At 42.0% G+C, this 18,340-nt stretch overlaps 1 protein-coding gene across 1 annotated transcript in view; it reads right to left on the bottom strand.

The window, feature by feature from the left end:
* Nucleotides 1-18,340, bottom strand: part of LOC8029972 (tyrosine-protein phosphatase 69D) — a 155,826-nt gene that overhangs the window by 35,834 nt on the left and 101,652 nt on the right. Inside the window, exons 7-16 of the mRNA XM_042289189.1 lie at nucleotides 18,007-18,076; nucleotides 17,390-17,511; nucleotides 16,146-16,365; nucleotides 15,178-15,286; nucleotides 14,384-14,530; nucleotides 10,932-11,236; nucleotides 8,426-8,537; nucleotides 7,007-7,110; nucleotides 5,000-5,112; nucleotides 2,369-2,459 (exon numbers count right to left, since the gene is read on the bottom strand). Of these exons, the coding sequence (XP_042145123.1) occupies nucleotides 2,369-2,459; nucleotides 5,000-5,112; nucleotides 7,007-7,110; nucleotides 8,426-8,537; nucleotides 10,932-11,236; nucleotides 14,384-14,530; nucleotides 15,178-15,286; nucleotides 16,146-16,365; nucleotides 17,390-17,511; nucleotides 18,007-18,076 (1,393 nt within the window). The remainder of the gene's footprint in view (nucleotides 1-2,368; nucleotides 2,460-4,999; nucleotides 5,113-7,006; nucleotides 7,111-8,425; nucleotides 8,538-10,931; nucleotides 11,237-14,383; nucleotides 14,531-15,177; nucleotides 15,287-16,145; nucleotides 16,366-17,389; nucleotides 17,512-18,006; nucleotides 18,077-18,340) is intronic.

Genomic DNA, 18,340 nt, shown 5'->3' with positions numbered 1-18,340 from the left:
AATTATAACAGTTGGGATAAACTAGGTTGTTTTCCCAAAAAAGGAAGAATTACGGTTTTTTGGGCTACGTTATACAACCATTCTGCAATATATAAAATACAAGCTATTGCATGAACATAAACAAATGCATTCGACTTGAACCATAATAATTCCTGTCAAAAGAATCAGCTGAAATTATTTTAGGCATCAAAGGCAGTATGGTGTGTTTATTCTTAACTAAGTCACCCTGTAGGTATTTCAATTCAAACCAAAACTAGAACGTGAAAACTCCATGATATGAAATTCACTGGGGAAAAAAGTGTTTATTTCCTGAGTTTAGCTCATTGAAACCATCACACATATTCAAGTGCATACAGTAGTGTTGCATGGAAGGCACCCACAAAGAAAAAATCCATTCTCTATAGATGGACCTTGGCGAATTACAAGGTGCAGATAAGATTACTCAGTTCTGGTGTTCAGGAGTACAGCATTTCAGGGCCTAGCCATTATCTCCAGCGGCGTCACTAGGGTTAGTGGCACCCGGGGCGGTGGCCTGCGGCTACACCCCACCCCTCCCCCCCGGGCCCGCCGCGACACCCCCCGGAGTGCTGCACCCGGAACAGTCCGCCCCCCCCCGCCCCCCCCCCCCCCCCCTTGTGACGCCACTGATTATCTCTGCTTTGCAATTTGTGAGAAATGGTATTTGAAGTCGTTGATCATACACTGCAGGAAAGACAGTCCTCCAGCAGTCTGGGGAACTTAGTTAAGATAAACCGCCGAAGGTTAACAATACAAAACTATTGGAAATTTTTCAAATATCCTGGAAACCAAGTACAGCATAACCTTGTTACAAAAAACCTGGTTACAGTAGATATTCGGTTATAATTAGGATTCTGTGTCTTCGGAGTTTATTTCTTGTAAAATTCGGAGAGTGTTTTTTGGAGTATATCTTTCCCTGAAAATGCAAGGTTTATCGGAGTTTATTTCTGATAGATTTTCAATTCTTTGAAATTCAAAGTTTCCTTTAAAGTGTCCTTATATATTAAAAATTCTAGAAAAAAAAAAAAGTTGGGTACCATAACTTGTTGTTCTGAAGGATCTTTGACCTGTTAAAAGGCAAACCCTTTTTGTCAGTAGTTCTAGATTTCAAAGGAAACTGAAGTGGCATCTCCTCAGGACCACCGACCCTGTGCTCTTAAAAAGCTTGTTCGTAAAACATTGTCATTTTGATCTTCGTTTTGTTGTTGTGACCTCGAAATTTCATGTTTTTTGGATAAACCCGAATCAACAAAACATTTACTGGAGAGTGCTTTTTAGATTTTCTGTAAGCACGGAACCCTAGTTCTATATAACATAGGTATTTGTGAAGTTAGGTTGGTCTCAGTGGCGCGGCGTCACAAGAGGAGGGGGCGCTTCGGCGGGCCGGCCTGGGTGCAGTGCTCAGTAGGGTGCAACTGGGCAGTGAAAGGGGATAGAGGGGTTCGCTGTGGACCGCTGCCTTGGGTGCCGCTGACTTTAGTGATGCCACTAGCTGGTCTTCCTATCTATGCCATCGAGCCAACTTCACTTATTAGAGATTCTGTTATAACACACATTCAAATATAATGAACTATGTTAGAAAGTTGGTAAGTAGTTTACCATTCCATTATAGCGGACTCTTTGACAGCAGTCATTATTTCAGATATTACGTGGCTTTGGTTCAATAGCAGAAGCATCCAGTTTGCAAACTGCTGTTATCGCGCTTAGCATCTCGAGAGTCTCGTATGACCAAAACAGTGCAGAGATGACGATCGGCACAGCTCAATAAAAAAATTGTTACCTTTCAAAGATTAGAAGTTTCAATAAACCAGTTCTTTCCTAATATCCATTCACATTTCGCCTGTGTCACTGGTTAGAATAGACTCCAGTCATAATACAGATTTGTTCTACAAATATCTCTGCAAATCTCTTCTCCAAAAAAACAGAAAAAAAAAAAAAACAGCCCAAGACACAGCAACTTTTAGGTTTTTCAGGAGAAAGTCAGTTTCACCTGTCTTTGACTAAATGCACGTGGGGTGCTAGTGAAATTGACCTGACTTCAACACCTGAATCCTATGTATATGAGCAAAAAGTCAAACGTTGGGGGCTTCACGTGCCAAACCAACGAAGGAGATCTGGGGATTCCGGAAACCAACGAAGGGGATTAATTTCAACCACCTGGGGATCTTTTACTGCGCAACCAAAATCTCCGTTTTTTCTTTTCCGCAATAAGCCTCTGTCTAATTGAGGGCACCTTGGCCAGGATTCGAAGCTGCCACCAAGGGATTTGTAGGCCAGCGCTCTGCTTAAGAGCCACCGTGGCAGCTACCCTCACCAAAGATCAGAAAAACACATAAAGCCGGGAACTCACAAGCCTTGATGTCAGGATAGCGATTCTTGTGCAGGTTTTCGGGGGCGTCAGAAGCGACAGTCATTCGGTCCCTGAACCTTTCAGGTAACATCTGAAAATTAAAAAAAAAAGGAGAGGGGGGGGGGGGGGGGGGGGGGGGACGGTGAGATAAATAAAAAAAAATTAAAGATAAACCAAATAAAAAAATAAAAAAAATGAACGCAAAAATGTTTTTTTTTTTTTTTGTCTAGAACACGGATCTTTTTGATGGCTGTTATGTATGATGATAATAGGCAAATAACAATCCTCAAGTTAATTTCACGATAATCACTATTCTGATAAGCAAGTCTGTTTCAGATGCTAAAGAATCGGTGCAACCTCCTTCCCTCGTAGTCTAAGCATTAGGCTCCTTTTAGTCAAAGTAAGGGGCCATGTAAAGGAAGATGGAATTTCAATTAAGAACCAGATGATTCTCTGCAAATGTCTGTAAAGGGCACGTCATCAGGACCTTCATGCAATGTTTATATTAGCCTCAAAGAGGCTATTGGCACCAGCGATCTTTCTTCCTGTTTCGCTATCTCTGACCTAGGATGCCTTTACTGTCCTACCTCCAGCAAGCCCATCCAAGTGGCCTGTTCACTGTCAAGAGATAATAACTTTCTCGTTTAAGGGGGGACACTACCCTTCTGTGCCGCTTGCTTGATATCAATCAAATTGCAGTGGAAGAGTGGCAAGACCATTTGCCAAATTTAATTGTCCTATGCCAATTCTGAAACTGTTACGAATGTTACAATATGGAAGTCAGTGTGTTCGCTTAGGAAAACTATTGTTTTAGAATAAAATAAAAAGTTTTTGATTTTTATGTGTAATATAGTCATAGGAATACCCATAGCACATACCCAGCTAGTTACATTTTGCTATATGGCATTGTTTTTCATAAAAATAACTCCATAAGAAGATTACATTTTTTTTCACGTTTGTGATTTTTTACAAATGTAGTTTTTTATTATAAAAGAATGTTAAAGTAGAAAGACTAACCAGCCAGGCATGTTCCTCACAAAATTCTGTCCCAGTGTAATAGGAAAACGATAGTTTTCCTAAAGTGAAATTTATGCTAAAAAATGTAACGTAGAAAAATGTGTTTAAAGTGCTTCAATCTCTACCTTTTCTTTAGCATCGGTGAGTTTAAAATAATTTATAAAAAAATACCTATGTAGTGTAAACTAATGAAACCTTCTGGGAATGCTCTCTATATGTTGATGGATGCAAATATAGCATTTTTAAAAATCCACTTTTTTTGCAGAAATTGTTTTTTTTTAAGTATTAAGTAGTGCCCCCCCCCCCTTAAGCTTATCAAATACAGGGATCAAAAAAGGGAACCTGTGGAGGGAAACTAATGTTTCTTTAGTAAAAACTTTGAGGATGCTCAATCTTCGCCTTTAAAGGGATGGTGAATTACCGAAATTTGGATTTCAAAAAAACAATGCTGGAGATGTAGGCGGGACGCTACAATCCCCACAACACTACTAGTAAGGCGATATCTTGAATCGACGGCCGCATTTTTGGAAAAAGAAGTCGAGATTGAACCAGGCCGACGAGGCGCGTGACGTGAAGATACCTAGTTTACTCCTCTCTTCGCTTCGCTCCCTCAAGGCCGCGAAGCGGAGAAGACGCGAGGCCGTTCCCTCTCCTTCTCGGAGAAACATGACGTCAACATTCCTGCCAAATGCGCCTCTTTTTTTGAAAAATACGGTCATCCGTTCGAGATATCGCTGTATGAGTGATGTTTTGGTGTTTGTAGCATCCCGTTGCACGCTTTTGCCGCGTGTTTTGGGGAATCCAGAATTTGGTTCAGCATCCCTTTAAGAGTAGAACGCAATAGCGTTATCGGGCCCCGTTTGCATTTCCCTCTCATTCGCTTTTCCTGTTCTTCCGGCCACTGAGCAGGAAGGGCGGCAGACATGGCCTAGTCAATGGTGTGTCTGGCTCGCAACACAAGGGTCGTGGGTTTGAATCATGCCAAAAAAAATATTTCTTTAAGGCAAATGAATTACTTCATAGAATGAAATCATTTGAGAAATGCGGCAACCTTTAATTCACATATTCCACGTCACGTTTTTTCATCATCTTCATTATACACGTGATGTCACGTTTCACGTGAGCATTGTGGGTTGTTTGAAGTTCTCGCACGAATTCATGTGGCTGCGACGTCATGACCCTATTGACCAATCAGGATTTTCGCGTCCACAATTTTCTCGTTACGCCACCGACGTCGGCTTTCCTGCGACAAGAGCTCCTTAACGATATCGAGTTAAAACCAGTTTATGGAAACAAAAATTCGTAGCTGCTGCACGCTTCATGAATGCAAAGTGTTAATTTTGAGCACCATTAGCCAAAAAATAAAATGTTAACACATGATCCCTTTACCAATAATGCCAAATATATATGTTAATAGTACTTGAGTTACTGAGAGTTTAAAAGGCACAGGGTGGGGCACATCCCAAGGATCTTGTTATTGCTCTGCAGGCAACACAATTGCATTGTACGTAACATTAACCGGTCAGTGAAGCAAAGAATGAATCGAACATCAACATAATACTAAGCCATGTAAGGAATCAGACATTAACATAAAGCACAGTAACGAAAGCACACCTCGAATTCGCTCTGGAAAAGCAGGTCACTGTCACAGTGTCGCTTGATGAAGGCTGTTGGCAGGTTGTCGGCCGAGATGGAGATGGTGTTGGGCGACGCCGCAAAGCTTCCCCCTGGAACAACAACTGCAATGCTTTCCCACATTTGCACCAGCTACAACACCCGGGCGACAGAACGTGCGGCGACTTCGTGTGTGTAAATCGCCAAAGACTGCCTTCCCCGTCGCATGCAGCATGCATGCGTAGCCTCTTGCTAAGAGCCAATGCCGAACGAAGTCCGCACCGATTAGCCTCAGTTGAAAGGGTGAGTACGAAAAGTAACAAGCAGCGTTTTTAGGAACGGAAAGTTAGTTACGTTTGTTCAAAAGATATACCGATGACAGTTTCATATTCCTTAGGGTTTGAGTGCCTTGCTGTGGGAATGGGCTTAAACCTTTGAGCTTGTGGAAATGGCAAAGGAAAATATGAAGTAACTGAGAAATTGTTCCCATTTATGGCCTACCTATGTAGCTTTAGTTAAGCATTTTTAATACTATGACCGACGGTTCTGATAATATTTAAAAGAATTTATGGTACCAATATGCTCCATTAGTGCTACATACTTCATTTATGGTCATATTCACATTTATTAGGAAGGCTTCTAATTTTAATTTATGAAGAGATGTTTACACATGTTTGTAAGAACCAAGAAAATGATCAGACCAAGGGCTATGCATCGGTAACTGTCAAATACTAGACTGACAGCTTTAAAGCAAGCACAGTCAAATAGTATTCATTCACTAAAACAGAAATGGCTACACTTAGAAAAACATGCATAAAGAGCAAAATGCATTCAATCACAGCCAAGGTTTAAAAAATTGCAAAGCCAGCATGCCAGCATGAAAATCAAGCAAAATAATTTTTGATGGAAGCAGAACAAAGCAGAAAGTTAATAAAGCCACATAATAGCCCTTGCCATTATCATTTTGCTTCAAACTTGGGCTCATGCTAGGACAGAGGAATCAGCATTTCAATCAGAACACGAGGAAGCCAAATTCTAAAAGTTGATTAAAGCAAAAACTGCAAAAGTATTTAAAATAAATTCACGGATTTCCTCAACCCTACCATCCAATAATGCCAACCTTCAAACTGATCGAGGAGCACCTGTGCATTATACATTTAACATTTTTTCCAGCAATCATTCGGACGGTGCCCAGCACTGCAGGAATTTTTCTTCCACGTGAATGTAAGGCCCAAAAAGTGTAAGCTAAAACATGCAAACCAGCCACCAGCACTTTTACAGAACTACTTACCGTAAAATCCCGAGAGATAGCCCACCTAATATCAAGAGAAAATCAGCTGAAAATATGGGGTGGGCTAACTTTCAACGTACAATGAAGTTGAAAAAAATTGCTATGTTCAGGTCGTGTCCCTTCCAAGCTTGTTATGGTGGCAAGGAACAATGAAGCAAAGACGACTGTACTTCCCAGTCAGCAACGTTCACTCATATTCGGCCATAGCAAACTAGCCACATTTACGCTGAGGCCATTATTGATCCCAACACTACTATTGCTAGAAGTGGGCTATCTTTTGGTGTTTAAAAAAATAAAGCAAATCAAGCCAAAAATAGGGGTGGGCTATCTTTCAGGGGTGGGGCATCCCTCGGGATCTTACGGTACTATATTTTTCAGGTATTGCCTAATGTTTGCTACATTTTACAAATCAGAAACAGTCAAGAAAAATTGGTCACAAGAATATATCTCCAATGTATGAAGTCTATGAAACAGCACCAAGCAATAGTAGTATATGGCTAAGAGCAATGGCTGAAAGCTATTTAATCTATGTAAACAAAAACAAAAAAGGACTATAAATTTTTTAGTCGGAAATTGCAATGCTGTTAGCCGGACAGGGCCATCGAAAAGAGTGGTAAACAAAGACATGGGAGCAAGCCAAGCGGACGGCAGAACAGGAGCACAGGCCGAGCCAAGCAAAGCCAAGGCAGCATGCCTAGCAAGAAGTGTGTGTTCACTTTTTCCCCGAGGAACATGTCCATTCTTCTGAATGGTTCTCCGTAGCAGAGCCGTTAGCCCCAGCCTCTCACCTTGACCCTCGTACAGCTGACCGTTTTTCTTCCTGCCATTCCGTTCATGGGGGGATTTTTTTCCATGGGGGTTTCGGGGAAGGCAAGAAAAAATCGGGAGGAAAGGGGAGAAAGGGAAGAAAAGATGAAGAGCATGTCACATCATGTTCTGAATTTAGTTTCAGCACAACAAGCAAAGAAGAGTTTTAAAATATATATTTTGCTATTTCTGCACAATGTCCGATACCAGGGAAATAAGCAGCAGGAACGGAGGGTCTCAGTTTTGGCTATGCTTGTTGCTTACAACGACAGTTTATAAGTTTCCACTGATGTCAACAAAAAAATCCATCTCGAAATAACCCCGAATCTTATGTTAGGACAAACAGGTCAAACACTCTCTCGCTCTGTTCTCTCACATGGAATTATTGCAAGTTCATACCATGAGACATTCACAGTAAATAATCTTCAAGGCGACTTTTTCTGACCCAAACAAGAAACCAGCTTCCAAGATTTGCACGGGTATCTGTTGGCAAACGCCGGTGTGACAAACGACACATAGTACTAAACCTTCTTAGTTTGATACACTTAGAACGATAATTGTGAGAATGCAAATAAATTATGCACCTCAAAGGCAGGATTTCTTTAAAGACAGGCGTGATGTATAATTTCTGTCCCAAGGAAACAAAACAGAAGAAATTATCTATCTATTTTTCAGAACAAACTTTTGCTAAATTCTAAAAATTTGTTATTTAACATCAACCCTAAAAAATATATGTTGCCTTATTTTGCAGCTCTCAGATTTTATGCTTCCTACATCACTCACATAGATGTTATCCCATATGGTTAAAACTTCATAACTGTCGGAAATGTTGTAGCTGTCAAGAATTTTGTTGCATAAACGTTTCCTCCTAAATAAATGGCGAGGCCTTTTTCACACTTACATTCATTTTACAAAATATTCTGTTGGCTGATTCTATATTTCTGTGGTTTGATATTTTGTCAGTATTTGTCATTGCTCCCATTTGCTAGTTTACATGACATCAAACTCTGGAAGGTTGCAAGACGTAGCCTAAAAAAATACTTGGGAAGTTCACAGAAACTGTGCCTTGCTTATTACTGTAATGCAAACTGTGCCTTGCAGTAATCATCAAACTTCTACTTATGCTCCACAACAAGGGGTAATCTATGGAGAGCAATCCAGCAAGAAATGACGCTTGCAAAGAAAAGCACACCACCATATTGTAGACACAGTGTGCGGGGTCAGTATTGTTTTAAGTATCTGCTTCTTCAAAGAGACATATCTATTCTGTTATACTGAGCGACACAGAAATTCCACAACACGATTGCATGAGTTTCTAGATGACTCACTTCATGATGCAGACGATGATGACCATCATGAGTGCAACCAGCACAAGGCCACAAATCACTCCGAAAACTATAGCAGCAGGACTCTCCGCGGTGATGTGGTTGCGATCTGCACCTGCATCCCCAAAATGACAACACAACGTTGAAAGGGCAAACGGTGGTACATTCATCTCATTTACAACTGCGTCGTTTGAGCTGAAAAGTATACTAAGTAGTACTTCCATGCAGAAGCCATCGCGGTACTACAATCAAAACATAAAGGTAGTCAAAACTGGTTAGGTGGGAAGAACTGGAAAATAAACCCTCTAGAACCCTCCAAATGACAGCTACATCTCGCTAGGAGGCTTAGCGACTTAAGGGCATTTTGCTACATCTAGCTCTTAGTGAAATGAACAAAAGAAAATTCGATCTCTCAGCAAATAATCGGCTGACACTCTGAGGCATCAAGATTTCCTTTCAAGAATGTGCTCCAATTTTGTTTGTCCAATTTTCAACTATAGTAGCAGACTTGTATATTAAAGAATTTTACAGTACATGCACTCGTGACTCACGCTGAAAGATGGAGCCAGTTTTGGATCCTTTGTCACCATGTCATTAGTATGATCATTTAAACGGTATTTCTAAAATTAGTACCATATTCCTGAACAGCTAGCACTAACACTGGGAATAGTCATACACATCATACTCAAAACATAATTTTAGTTTACAACAGCAGCTATCTATTGTAAAGTATGATGGTACAAAGATGTTGATGCAGTGAAAACAGGTTGCGGCACACTGAGGTAGCGCTGAGGTGTATGTATGTATGAAAAGGCCTCAAAAGTAGCAAATGGTGACACATTTTCTATATAAAGCAGAATGCTGTGGTATGCTTACTAACCTTCTAAACACGTTCCCAGGAGAGACAGACAGAAAAAAAATATAAAGAAGTTAGGGGAGAGAAAAGAGGGAGAGAGAATTGCAGTGAAGCCTTACACAAGTAACCCCGTCTTTGGTGACCATTTCACAAACTTGTAAGGAATCCTTAGCTCAAATCCTGTATACTACTTTGGCAAAGTTGCAGTTGAAATAACACTTCCCAGTGGTCCCCCGAAGTTCACTCAAGAAAGGTTTCTTTTGAAGATTGTCACAAAAGTTAGTAATAACATAATCAACACATGCCAAAAACTAATAGTCAAAAATATGTATAGAGGCTAAATGATGTTGCACTGGTATAATAATGTCTTGCGTCGTAGGTCATAACGTGAAAATTAAATAAGTTAGACTATTTTTTATATAAAATTGAGTACGCCATACATATAGTAGGTACAGATCAAGTTTCACGATTTAGGACGCATGCTGGTAATTACAACACATTTTTTTTTCTTTTCACAGTTTGCATTTAATGACCAAGCGATTGCCATAGAGCTCTCATAGAACTCGAAGTGACTGACCCCAGCACACTTTGTGCCATTCACTCATTGCCCTCCCCGCCACATGCCTATTCTCCATTGAGCATCGCTTGCCACTATGAGTTTTTCAGCAAAAAAAGAAAGCAGGGAAGGCATAAAAGTTAGGCTGGTAGAAGAGTGTGAATATTTAAAACTTAAAATAATTCGTGAACACTGCTTGGTTTAATTTACAGTACCTAACTGTTAGATGTATTCAAGTTTCCCGAAAATTAAAAAAAAAAAAATGAAAAATTTTTTTCGAATTTTTTTTAAAATTTTGTGTGTCAAGCTTTATGGCTTTGCACTGGCGCTCCAGTGTCGAGCTTCACCACTTTGCCCACTGTGCGGGTGTCAAGCTTCACTGCTTTGCACCATCGTGCTAGGGGAATCGTCTGATGTATAGCCCTTTGATAAGATGCATGCTTTGCATTTCTTGGAAGTACCGACAGCCACTGTTGGCTGGTTGCATGAGACATGTGCCACGAGCAAGCAATGCACCGCCATTTGCTTCCAAGGAACGCACGAGACACCGGCCTCATATACCGGTGCAGTTGACACCACTTGTAAAACAAGCACAAACGCATCAAGGGGCTTTAGCTCACTTGGCTCGATGGTCTCGGAACGTTTGCTCACTATTTTATGTCAGCCCTCCTTGGTTATGATTATAGTTCGACCTCCGATATTGAAGGACAGCTTTGTAAACATGGAGGCAGAAAGGTTCTGGAGGCAACATGCCCCCAACAATGACCAAAACCAAAAGACGTCTTTGGACAAGAAGGAGAGCCGACTTTGTGCACACAGCTGTTTTGGTTGCCTTCGGGGAGGGTGACCGAAGCAGCTGTTGAGTCTGCTCTCCTTTTTGTCCAATAGCGTCTGCATCTCTTGGTTTTGGTCATCCTAAGGGCTGTGTTCCTCCATACTTCTCACCTCTGGTGGCGTCATGTTGCCTCCAGAAGCTTCCTACCTTCATGTTTAGAAAGCGACAGCTCCGGATGCTAAAGGACAGCTCTAGCATGCGTGGTTTGCTCGGAAACCCTAACGCATTTAATGGGAGAAAGGGGGAAGGGTCCAGGACTCACCAGTTTCCACCGGGGCAAAGTAAGGGCTCTGCTGCGACAGTAGGGTCCCATTGGATCCTCGCACATGCACTTGCACGAAGCCCGTGTAGTTGGTGTTTGCAGCCAGCGCGCCGTCTCTCACGTACTCCGTCTCGAAGGTGGACGCAGACGGAGGCGTCTCCGATGTGTTGTGTGCTGGGTTCTCGGTCACTCCCCGCCAGAGCCGCGCATCCTCCGTCGAGAAGGAAGGGCTCCGCAATGCAGACTCCGCGGAGCACACGCGGTTCCGGTCATCCCCCAGGACAACCTCTTCGACGAACTTGTCACTTTTTGGAAAGGAACGGGGAGAGGGTGATGTGGAGATTAATTGAGGTTGCAGTCGGCAAAAAGCAATAGGCAACAAAAAGAAAAATTACTTGTATTAGACTAAAATATACACCCAAAGCGTGTTTTTGGTGTGCCGCAATATTTTTCAAGATACAGTTTTAGTGTACTTTGTAGCTTAGCGGTACTCCATACCCGCCTAAATCGTTTATAACAAAAAAAGAGAAAAACACATTTATTAAAGTATGTCCTCGAATTAGTTTTTTGTATATTAAAATTAAATGAGCTTAGAAGCGCACAAGTGGAAGGTTGGGAACAACCTTCACAAGTTCAGCTGAATTTTCATGTAAAAGATGGTGCACGGTAGTGAAGGACTTAGAGGAACTAGGGTATTCAATATTCAATTAAAAAAAATATTCGACCAAAAGCGCTATTATTCGTTCCGAGTTCGCTTCAAACTCAAAATAGACTATTCGCACGTGACTAAAATTAGTACAAACTTTTAGTGTATCTGCCAGGGGCGGGAATGTCACAGAACAGTCAGAAGAAAAATTTGACTCAATTTGGCTTAGCTGCGTGACTGTAGGGTGACAAGCAAACACTCAGCCTGAATCAGAAGACACCATTACAACCGCTTCTACAGACGTCCTCAGAATGTGATTACATAGCAGTCACTTGAACATCCCGTCGATGTCCATAGGACAATTTGTTCAATATGGGTATGTATTCGTTAGGCATTTTAGTCAAATAATGATGTGGTCGTTGCATCATGAGTCGCACATGATCTTTACAGTCGTGTAGATGCGCCACTAACGTCATGTGCTTCCACATGCTCTGCAGGCATGATGAGACTGTGCTCTGCAGTCTCATCATGCCTGAACTGTAGTGGTCTGTAGCATATAATGTGCCCCTATAGTACTACTGTGAGAAATTGGTATCACAATGTAACTGGCATTTAAGACAACCTTTGAGTTCCACTGAACAATACTGTTACCACGCTACTAAACTGACAAGAAAGCAATTTGGACCAGTAATCTGCAACCCCTATTATGCATTCTAGGCACGTGTGAATACTAGTGGATTTTGAGTTCGAAGCGAATTTAAAGCAAATACCTAATGGTTTCGGCCGAATATTTTCAAATCGAATACCGAATAGCAGGGCCGTAACCAGGGGGGGGGGGGGGGGGGGGGGGGGGGTTAGGGGGTTCTGACCCCCCCCGAAATTTTTTTCTGGGTACGGCCCTGGTCGGTGCACTGGCAGCCAGCCGATTTTAATCTCCACCTCTGCGCACGCGCAGTGGCGCCGGTTGGCTACCGGGTACCAAACCGGGACCGGTTCTCCGGTTTGCTGTAACTCTCCATTATATGCCACTGATGCACATGATTCACAGGCGAAAATAAGACAATAGACACTTTCAAAATGGCCGCCGTTGTCCCCGAAACCCCCCCCCCCCCCCGAAATTTTTTTCTGGGTACGGCCCTGCCGAATAGTCTTCAAGCCATTCACTACCACAGCATGCTTAAACGAAAACACAAATGAACACATGACAGTTGTTCCCAAACTTCCACTTGTCTATTTCTAAGCTATATGCTAATTTTAATCTAACATTATTTATGGACTGTGGCTCCGAGTCCAATGCCTACATTGCAATGTCAAGTAAACAATGAACTTGACGTAAAATTAAACTTCCCAGCAACACCTAATCGAGGGGATTTATATATCTTCTTGCCATATATGCCAATCTCCTTTCTTCACTCTCAAATTTGAAAAAAAAAAAAAAAAAAAAAAAAGCAGTCACTTATTATGAACACAAGTTGTCAGTGCCTCTCTGACTAACATACACTCTTGCATAATAGCCACAGCTTAATTATGAATATTTTACTGGAACGCGGAGCGCAAATTTGCCTGCTTCTTGCACAGTGGTTGCAATCACATCAGAATGCCGAGCTCTTATTGGCTGTGATTGGAAGGATAGTGGGTAGACCTCAATGCTAGTTGCCTTGAGGTCTGCCCACTATCCTTCCAATCGAGCCAATCTGAGAGCGGCGTTTTGGCGTCACCGCAAACCCTGCAAAAAAAGCAGATGAACTTGTGCTCCGCATTACGATATAAACATTTACCAAGTTTGTAGTTCCTCTTAAATACACGAGACGTGTGTGTGCACCATCCCGCTTTGAAAGTGTGCTTTTCGCCCGAGCGCACAACTGTGATATTCATAGCTTTCCAAGCGTTGAATGCAGCGGATCGGATGCGTTGAGCGTGCTTCTTATTGAGCACTGCTGCACAGCGGAGATGCAACACCTGCAGAAACAAGCTTCGCTGGCGTTGCTTCTCCGCAGCGCACCGGTGCTTCGTAAAAGCATGCTCACGGGGCTAAACCATCGCGATCAAAATTTTCAAAAGTGTAAACAAAGCAAAACAATTAACAAAGGACAAGTAAAAGAAGTGCACAGACACAGTGCTGACTATCAACTGAAAATTTAATTTTCAAGCGAACCAGGAAATAAACACCACAAGGAGAGAGGAAAGAACCAAACAAGACACAAAAAATACAACCCAATAACAAGACTTCTACTACGTCATATCTCTTTCACATGTGCTTGCCACTGTTCCTGATAAAAAAAGACTTCAACAGCCAAGTGCCGAGTGCCAAGTGCACCGACAGTGCGCGCTAAAACATTCCCCTTCCCCTTTTGATAAAATAAAAAAGGCCTTTTCAATCTCTCTGGTAGTCTTATTTTTGTTACGCGCCAAGATCGTCAAGTCATTGAACGAAGACACGCAGCCGCACCTACTGCAATGCATCGCAATCAAAACTTTAGAAAATATGAATAATGCAGTTCATCTTGAAGCGAATATCAAATAGCGTAATAATCAAAACTATTATTACAAATTCAAATATTCACACAGTCCTAGTGCATTCATAAGTGTAGTGCCACATGCCTAGGTAGTTCAGCATAGGAATAATAAGACTTCCTAAAATCATGATGCACAACATAGTTGAACATGTCTCAAAATTTCGACTGTGCTGTATAGAAAGATTGACATCCAAGGGTGTAGACACATGTTTGAGTCAGATTTGTGTGTGGTATGCGAAGTATACATACTGTTAAAGACAAAGACATAAATCTGACCGAACAGAACCTACCTGCTGATTGCTTCGGCAATATAGGCACCATTAGAGTTTCCCTTGTGAACCTCTTGGTAGGATGTAATGTTGAGCTGCCGCTGATCTTTGGGCAGAGACTCCAGGGTTTCCCCACGCGCTAGCTTCACCACAATTACTCGATAGCATCTGTAAAGTAAAGAAAATGAAGGCACTTGATGTTTTCCGCAAACACCACTACCTAGAGCACATAGAGTCGTCGCAGGTGCGAAAGTAATGTAATAAGTTATCACTTCTTCCAGATTTAGATAGGATGATCATTGTAGTATTGGTGTGCTTTCGTACGATGAGCTACCACAAGTTGACAGTTATACTACACTGACTGAATTGCCCCATTACGATAAAGCGAATTGGTGGCAAAGTGCAGGCACTTTGAGTAGAATCAGGCATCAGTAGATCAATTGACGCTGGTCTATTATTACCAGCGGTAGTTATTCTAGTCTGTCCATAATGTTCTCGTGGAGTACGAGCAACAACAAGGCCCTCTGCAAAAACGTCATTAAAATAAACAACCATTCGACAAGGTGACTGTCATTTGCTAAAACGGCGTTGATGAAACGGTGTTCAACTACCATAAAATACCGGAAAAGCACCCCACCCACTTCCACTGAAAACTGTGTTAATCTAGACATCGGTGCTTGTCCAATCAAATCAGGCGCTTAACATGTAATTTGCAGAATTCTCAACTTTGGGAAATATCAAAAGTGGGTGCTCGAATGAAGTGGGTGCTTCCGCGGTATTTGACGGCAGGTAGCTCCAAACGGTGCAGTGCTCACAGAATGTTTCCGTTCCGCTCAGACACCCTCTTGAGGTGCAGCTTGAGTTGCTGCTGCCTCTTCTCCCTCTCCATTTTCTGCAGGTTGAACTTGGGAAGCTGCGCAGGACCTGCGAGCAAGGAAAGCGACGAGCAATGAAGAAATGAGAGAAAACGCTTGACTCTTTTTTTGTGAGCTTGAAGTTCCAGCCGCACGGCTCCGTACACCTTTACAAAAGACACTGTGCCCGCTGCAGACGTGATGAAAGAATTATTTGCGGACATGCCTCGAGCATTTTGGAAGCATGGTTGCTTCATTCGTTTGTATGATTCGAACATCTCTTCAAAAACTTTTCGTACGGGCGACATGTCAGGACCGTCATACAAGGAGGAAACATGCCTCAGACAGTGTTTGCAGACTGTCTTTCGTATGATGAATTAGCAGTATGACCATAGCTTAACAGAACAGCTTTGTGGGGGAGTACTGAACTTCCTGTAGTACTTTGTCACATAAAAATGACTCTCTGAAAGTTGCTGCGAGATGCAGGAATCTCCGTAGACTTCGTTATCAATCGATTAGTCAATGAGTCAATCACGTTTTGCGGTGCCCCCAGACAGCCGACAGAGCTTAGGAGGGGCACACGTACACGAGGTGAAAGATAAAATACGACTATATAGATAATCACGAGTAGAATACACTTTTCTTTAACTTTTCCAAATTAGTGAAGAAGTCCACGTCTCAGATATTGAACTCGTCATGTATAAGCTGCATGTGTGCCACTGGAGGGCCAGATTTCTAAGTCACGTCAGCATGTATGGACTTGAACTTACGCGGTTCAGATCCATTCTTATAAAAAAAAAAAAAGGCAAATAAGCCTCACCGGTGTACCGGCGGAAATTTGAGAAAAAAGCCTCAACTTGCGCACCGAAAAATATGTTATGTAAATTTCCACTGCATCGACGTGAAAGCAATGCCGAGCTCGTGCTCACCAATGGGAGGCGACGTGCAGGTCGACTTTGCGGTGACTCCGCTGAGGTTACCACAGCCTGCCTTGTTGACGGTGCAGATGCGCACGGTGTAGTTGGTGTTAGGCTTGATGGTCAGCGTGTACTTGTGAGTTGTCGAGTTGACCTCGTGCGGCTCTTTGAGACGCTCGGTGTCAAACAAGCCAGTTTCCCTTCTGAAGAAGGCGTGACCTTCCAGCGATACCTGCATGGGGTCAAATGCAAGATAAGACACTTAAGAAAAACAAAAAGGCACAACCGAGGCTCATTTGAACTCTTCCATTTGCTTACGACAGAGTTGTTGTGATTTCTTAGGCCCACTTCAGATGGGGCAATTTCTCCCAGCAACTTGATCTTGCAACACCAGCAACACGGGCTATGTGCGTTCATATGCAGCAACCGAATTGCTACGATTTGTCATCATCGTCATTAAATTCTAGTTTTCTTGCGCTTTTCAGACGCACAGTTATATCTGTAAATGGCATTGAGAATACTAACTAATCTTTCTGAAATGCTTTATTAAAAGCAAACAATCAATTTCAAATCAGAACTAGGTCTTTATAGCTGTTATCATCACCGCCACAAGGTTGTCACGTGAAAATATTGTGTTCCTGATTGGCTGCTGCCGCTTCAACCGTATCCGAGTTATCCGAGTCGCTCGTCCGTTTCACACCGGACACCATCCAAGAAAATTTGTGTCGCAGCATCAGGATCTAGGAAAAGCTAGGGAACAACTCGCTAGCAACACCAAAATTGCTGGAAAAGTTGCCCCGTCTGAAGCGGGCCTTATGACAAGACAACACGCTGGCTACATCTATGAGGTGACCCTGGAACTGCATTTCACTAGAGCGAAGGTTTTGCGGTATTATTAGCGAGATGAAATGTACCCAGTACATACTATCGATGAGAAATGGTCATATATAACTTTGCCAAAAGCTTTTCAAGTAAAGAAATGAAGAGTGATGCACAAAAAAAATAGGCAATGCACGGAAATGCTAAATGTTCCACGGCTGCCCGATCGATGGCGGCAGTGTGTCCTCTCATCGTAAAAGATCCCGAGAAGTTTTAAGGCACAGGGTTGTAAGCAGTTGCAAGTGCGTGAGCCAGCCTTAAACCTCTTTTAGACAAAAAAAAAAACTTGGGGGACGCTTAAGTAATTGTAATTGATAATTGCTTCGTTTGGCGGCACGTGCAAGACCGGGAAAGAAAAGAGAGGTTTGCGAAGTGACCTTGTATCCAAGAATGGTGCCCCGTGCATCTTCTGGGGGCTCCCACGTGATGACGCTGTAGGTCATGTTCATTTCCGGGTTGGCAAAACAGTGCATCTCAACGTTCTGGGGTGCACCAGCCACTGTCGAGAGAGCAAAAACGTAAAGAAAACAATTAGAAGGGGTCATCCTGATAACTTTTTTTCACAAACAACTCATCCTGCAGACATTGATGTGAGATACAAATATAATGCTCCCAAGACACAATTGTTACGATAAGAGCTGTAAGCATTTAATTTCCACACTTTTGACAGATAATTATGTAGCATCGTGCTAATTTATTTTCTTATTTTTTTATGGTAAATGGCACAGATTTAGTGGGCAGAGTGACCAAATATCAGCAAAATAAAATGCTATAACAGGAATTCCTAATTTCTATTAGAGGTATGCTCTATGTGAGTGTGTGTCGTCAATAGAAAGCAGCATCTAATAAAGTTATACTTGCGCAACAACTAGAAACTTTGACTAGACACTACATTAACATGAAACAAGTTAATGCTTCATTTCTCTAGCTTCCACAAAACAAGATTTACCAGAAAAAGTGGGCATGAGCTCTAAGTCGTATATCCTGAACTTACTTCCATCTGCAGTGCTGACATCCAACTGATCTGACCAATTCCCACAGCCAATAATGTTGCAAGCACGCATCTGGGAGTGGGAAAGCAGAAAATGTTACCATATATATATCTACAGCTCAACCGAAAAAATATGACACAACATTATAAGAAAAAAAGAACACTCAGAAGTCAAATCAAGGTCACACAGATAATACAGCACCCACAACAATGTGGAAGCATGTGCAATTTTTTACAAGTTTAGTTATGAATAAAACATTTCATTATACAATTAAACAATTCATTACACACTTACAACATGCACTGCAATACTGCAACACATCACAATGTTTATTAA

Source organism: Ixodes scapularis, unplaced genomic scaffold (genome assembly GCF_016920785.2).
Source record: "Ixodes scapularis isolate PalLabHiFi unplaced genomic scaffold, ASM1692078v2 PGA_scaffold12__126_contigs__length_90152505, whole genome shotgun sequence".
NCBI classification, from domain to species: domain Eukaryota; kingdom Metazoa; phylum Arthropoda; class Arachnida; order Ixodida; family Ixodidae; genus Ixodes; species Ixodes scapularis.
The sequence above is the reverse complement of the archived record's forward strand: the minus strand, read 5'-3'. Positions and strand labels throughout refer to the sequence as shown.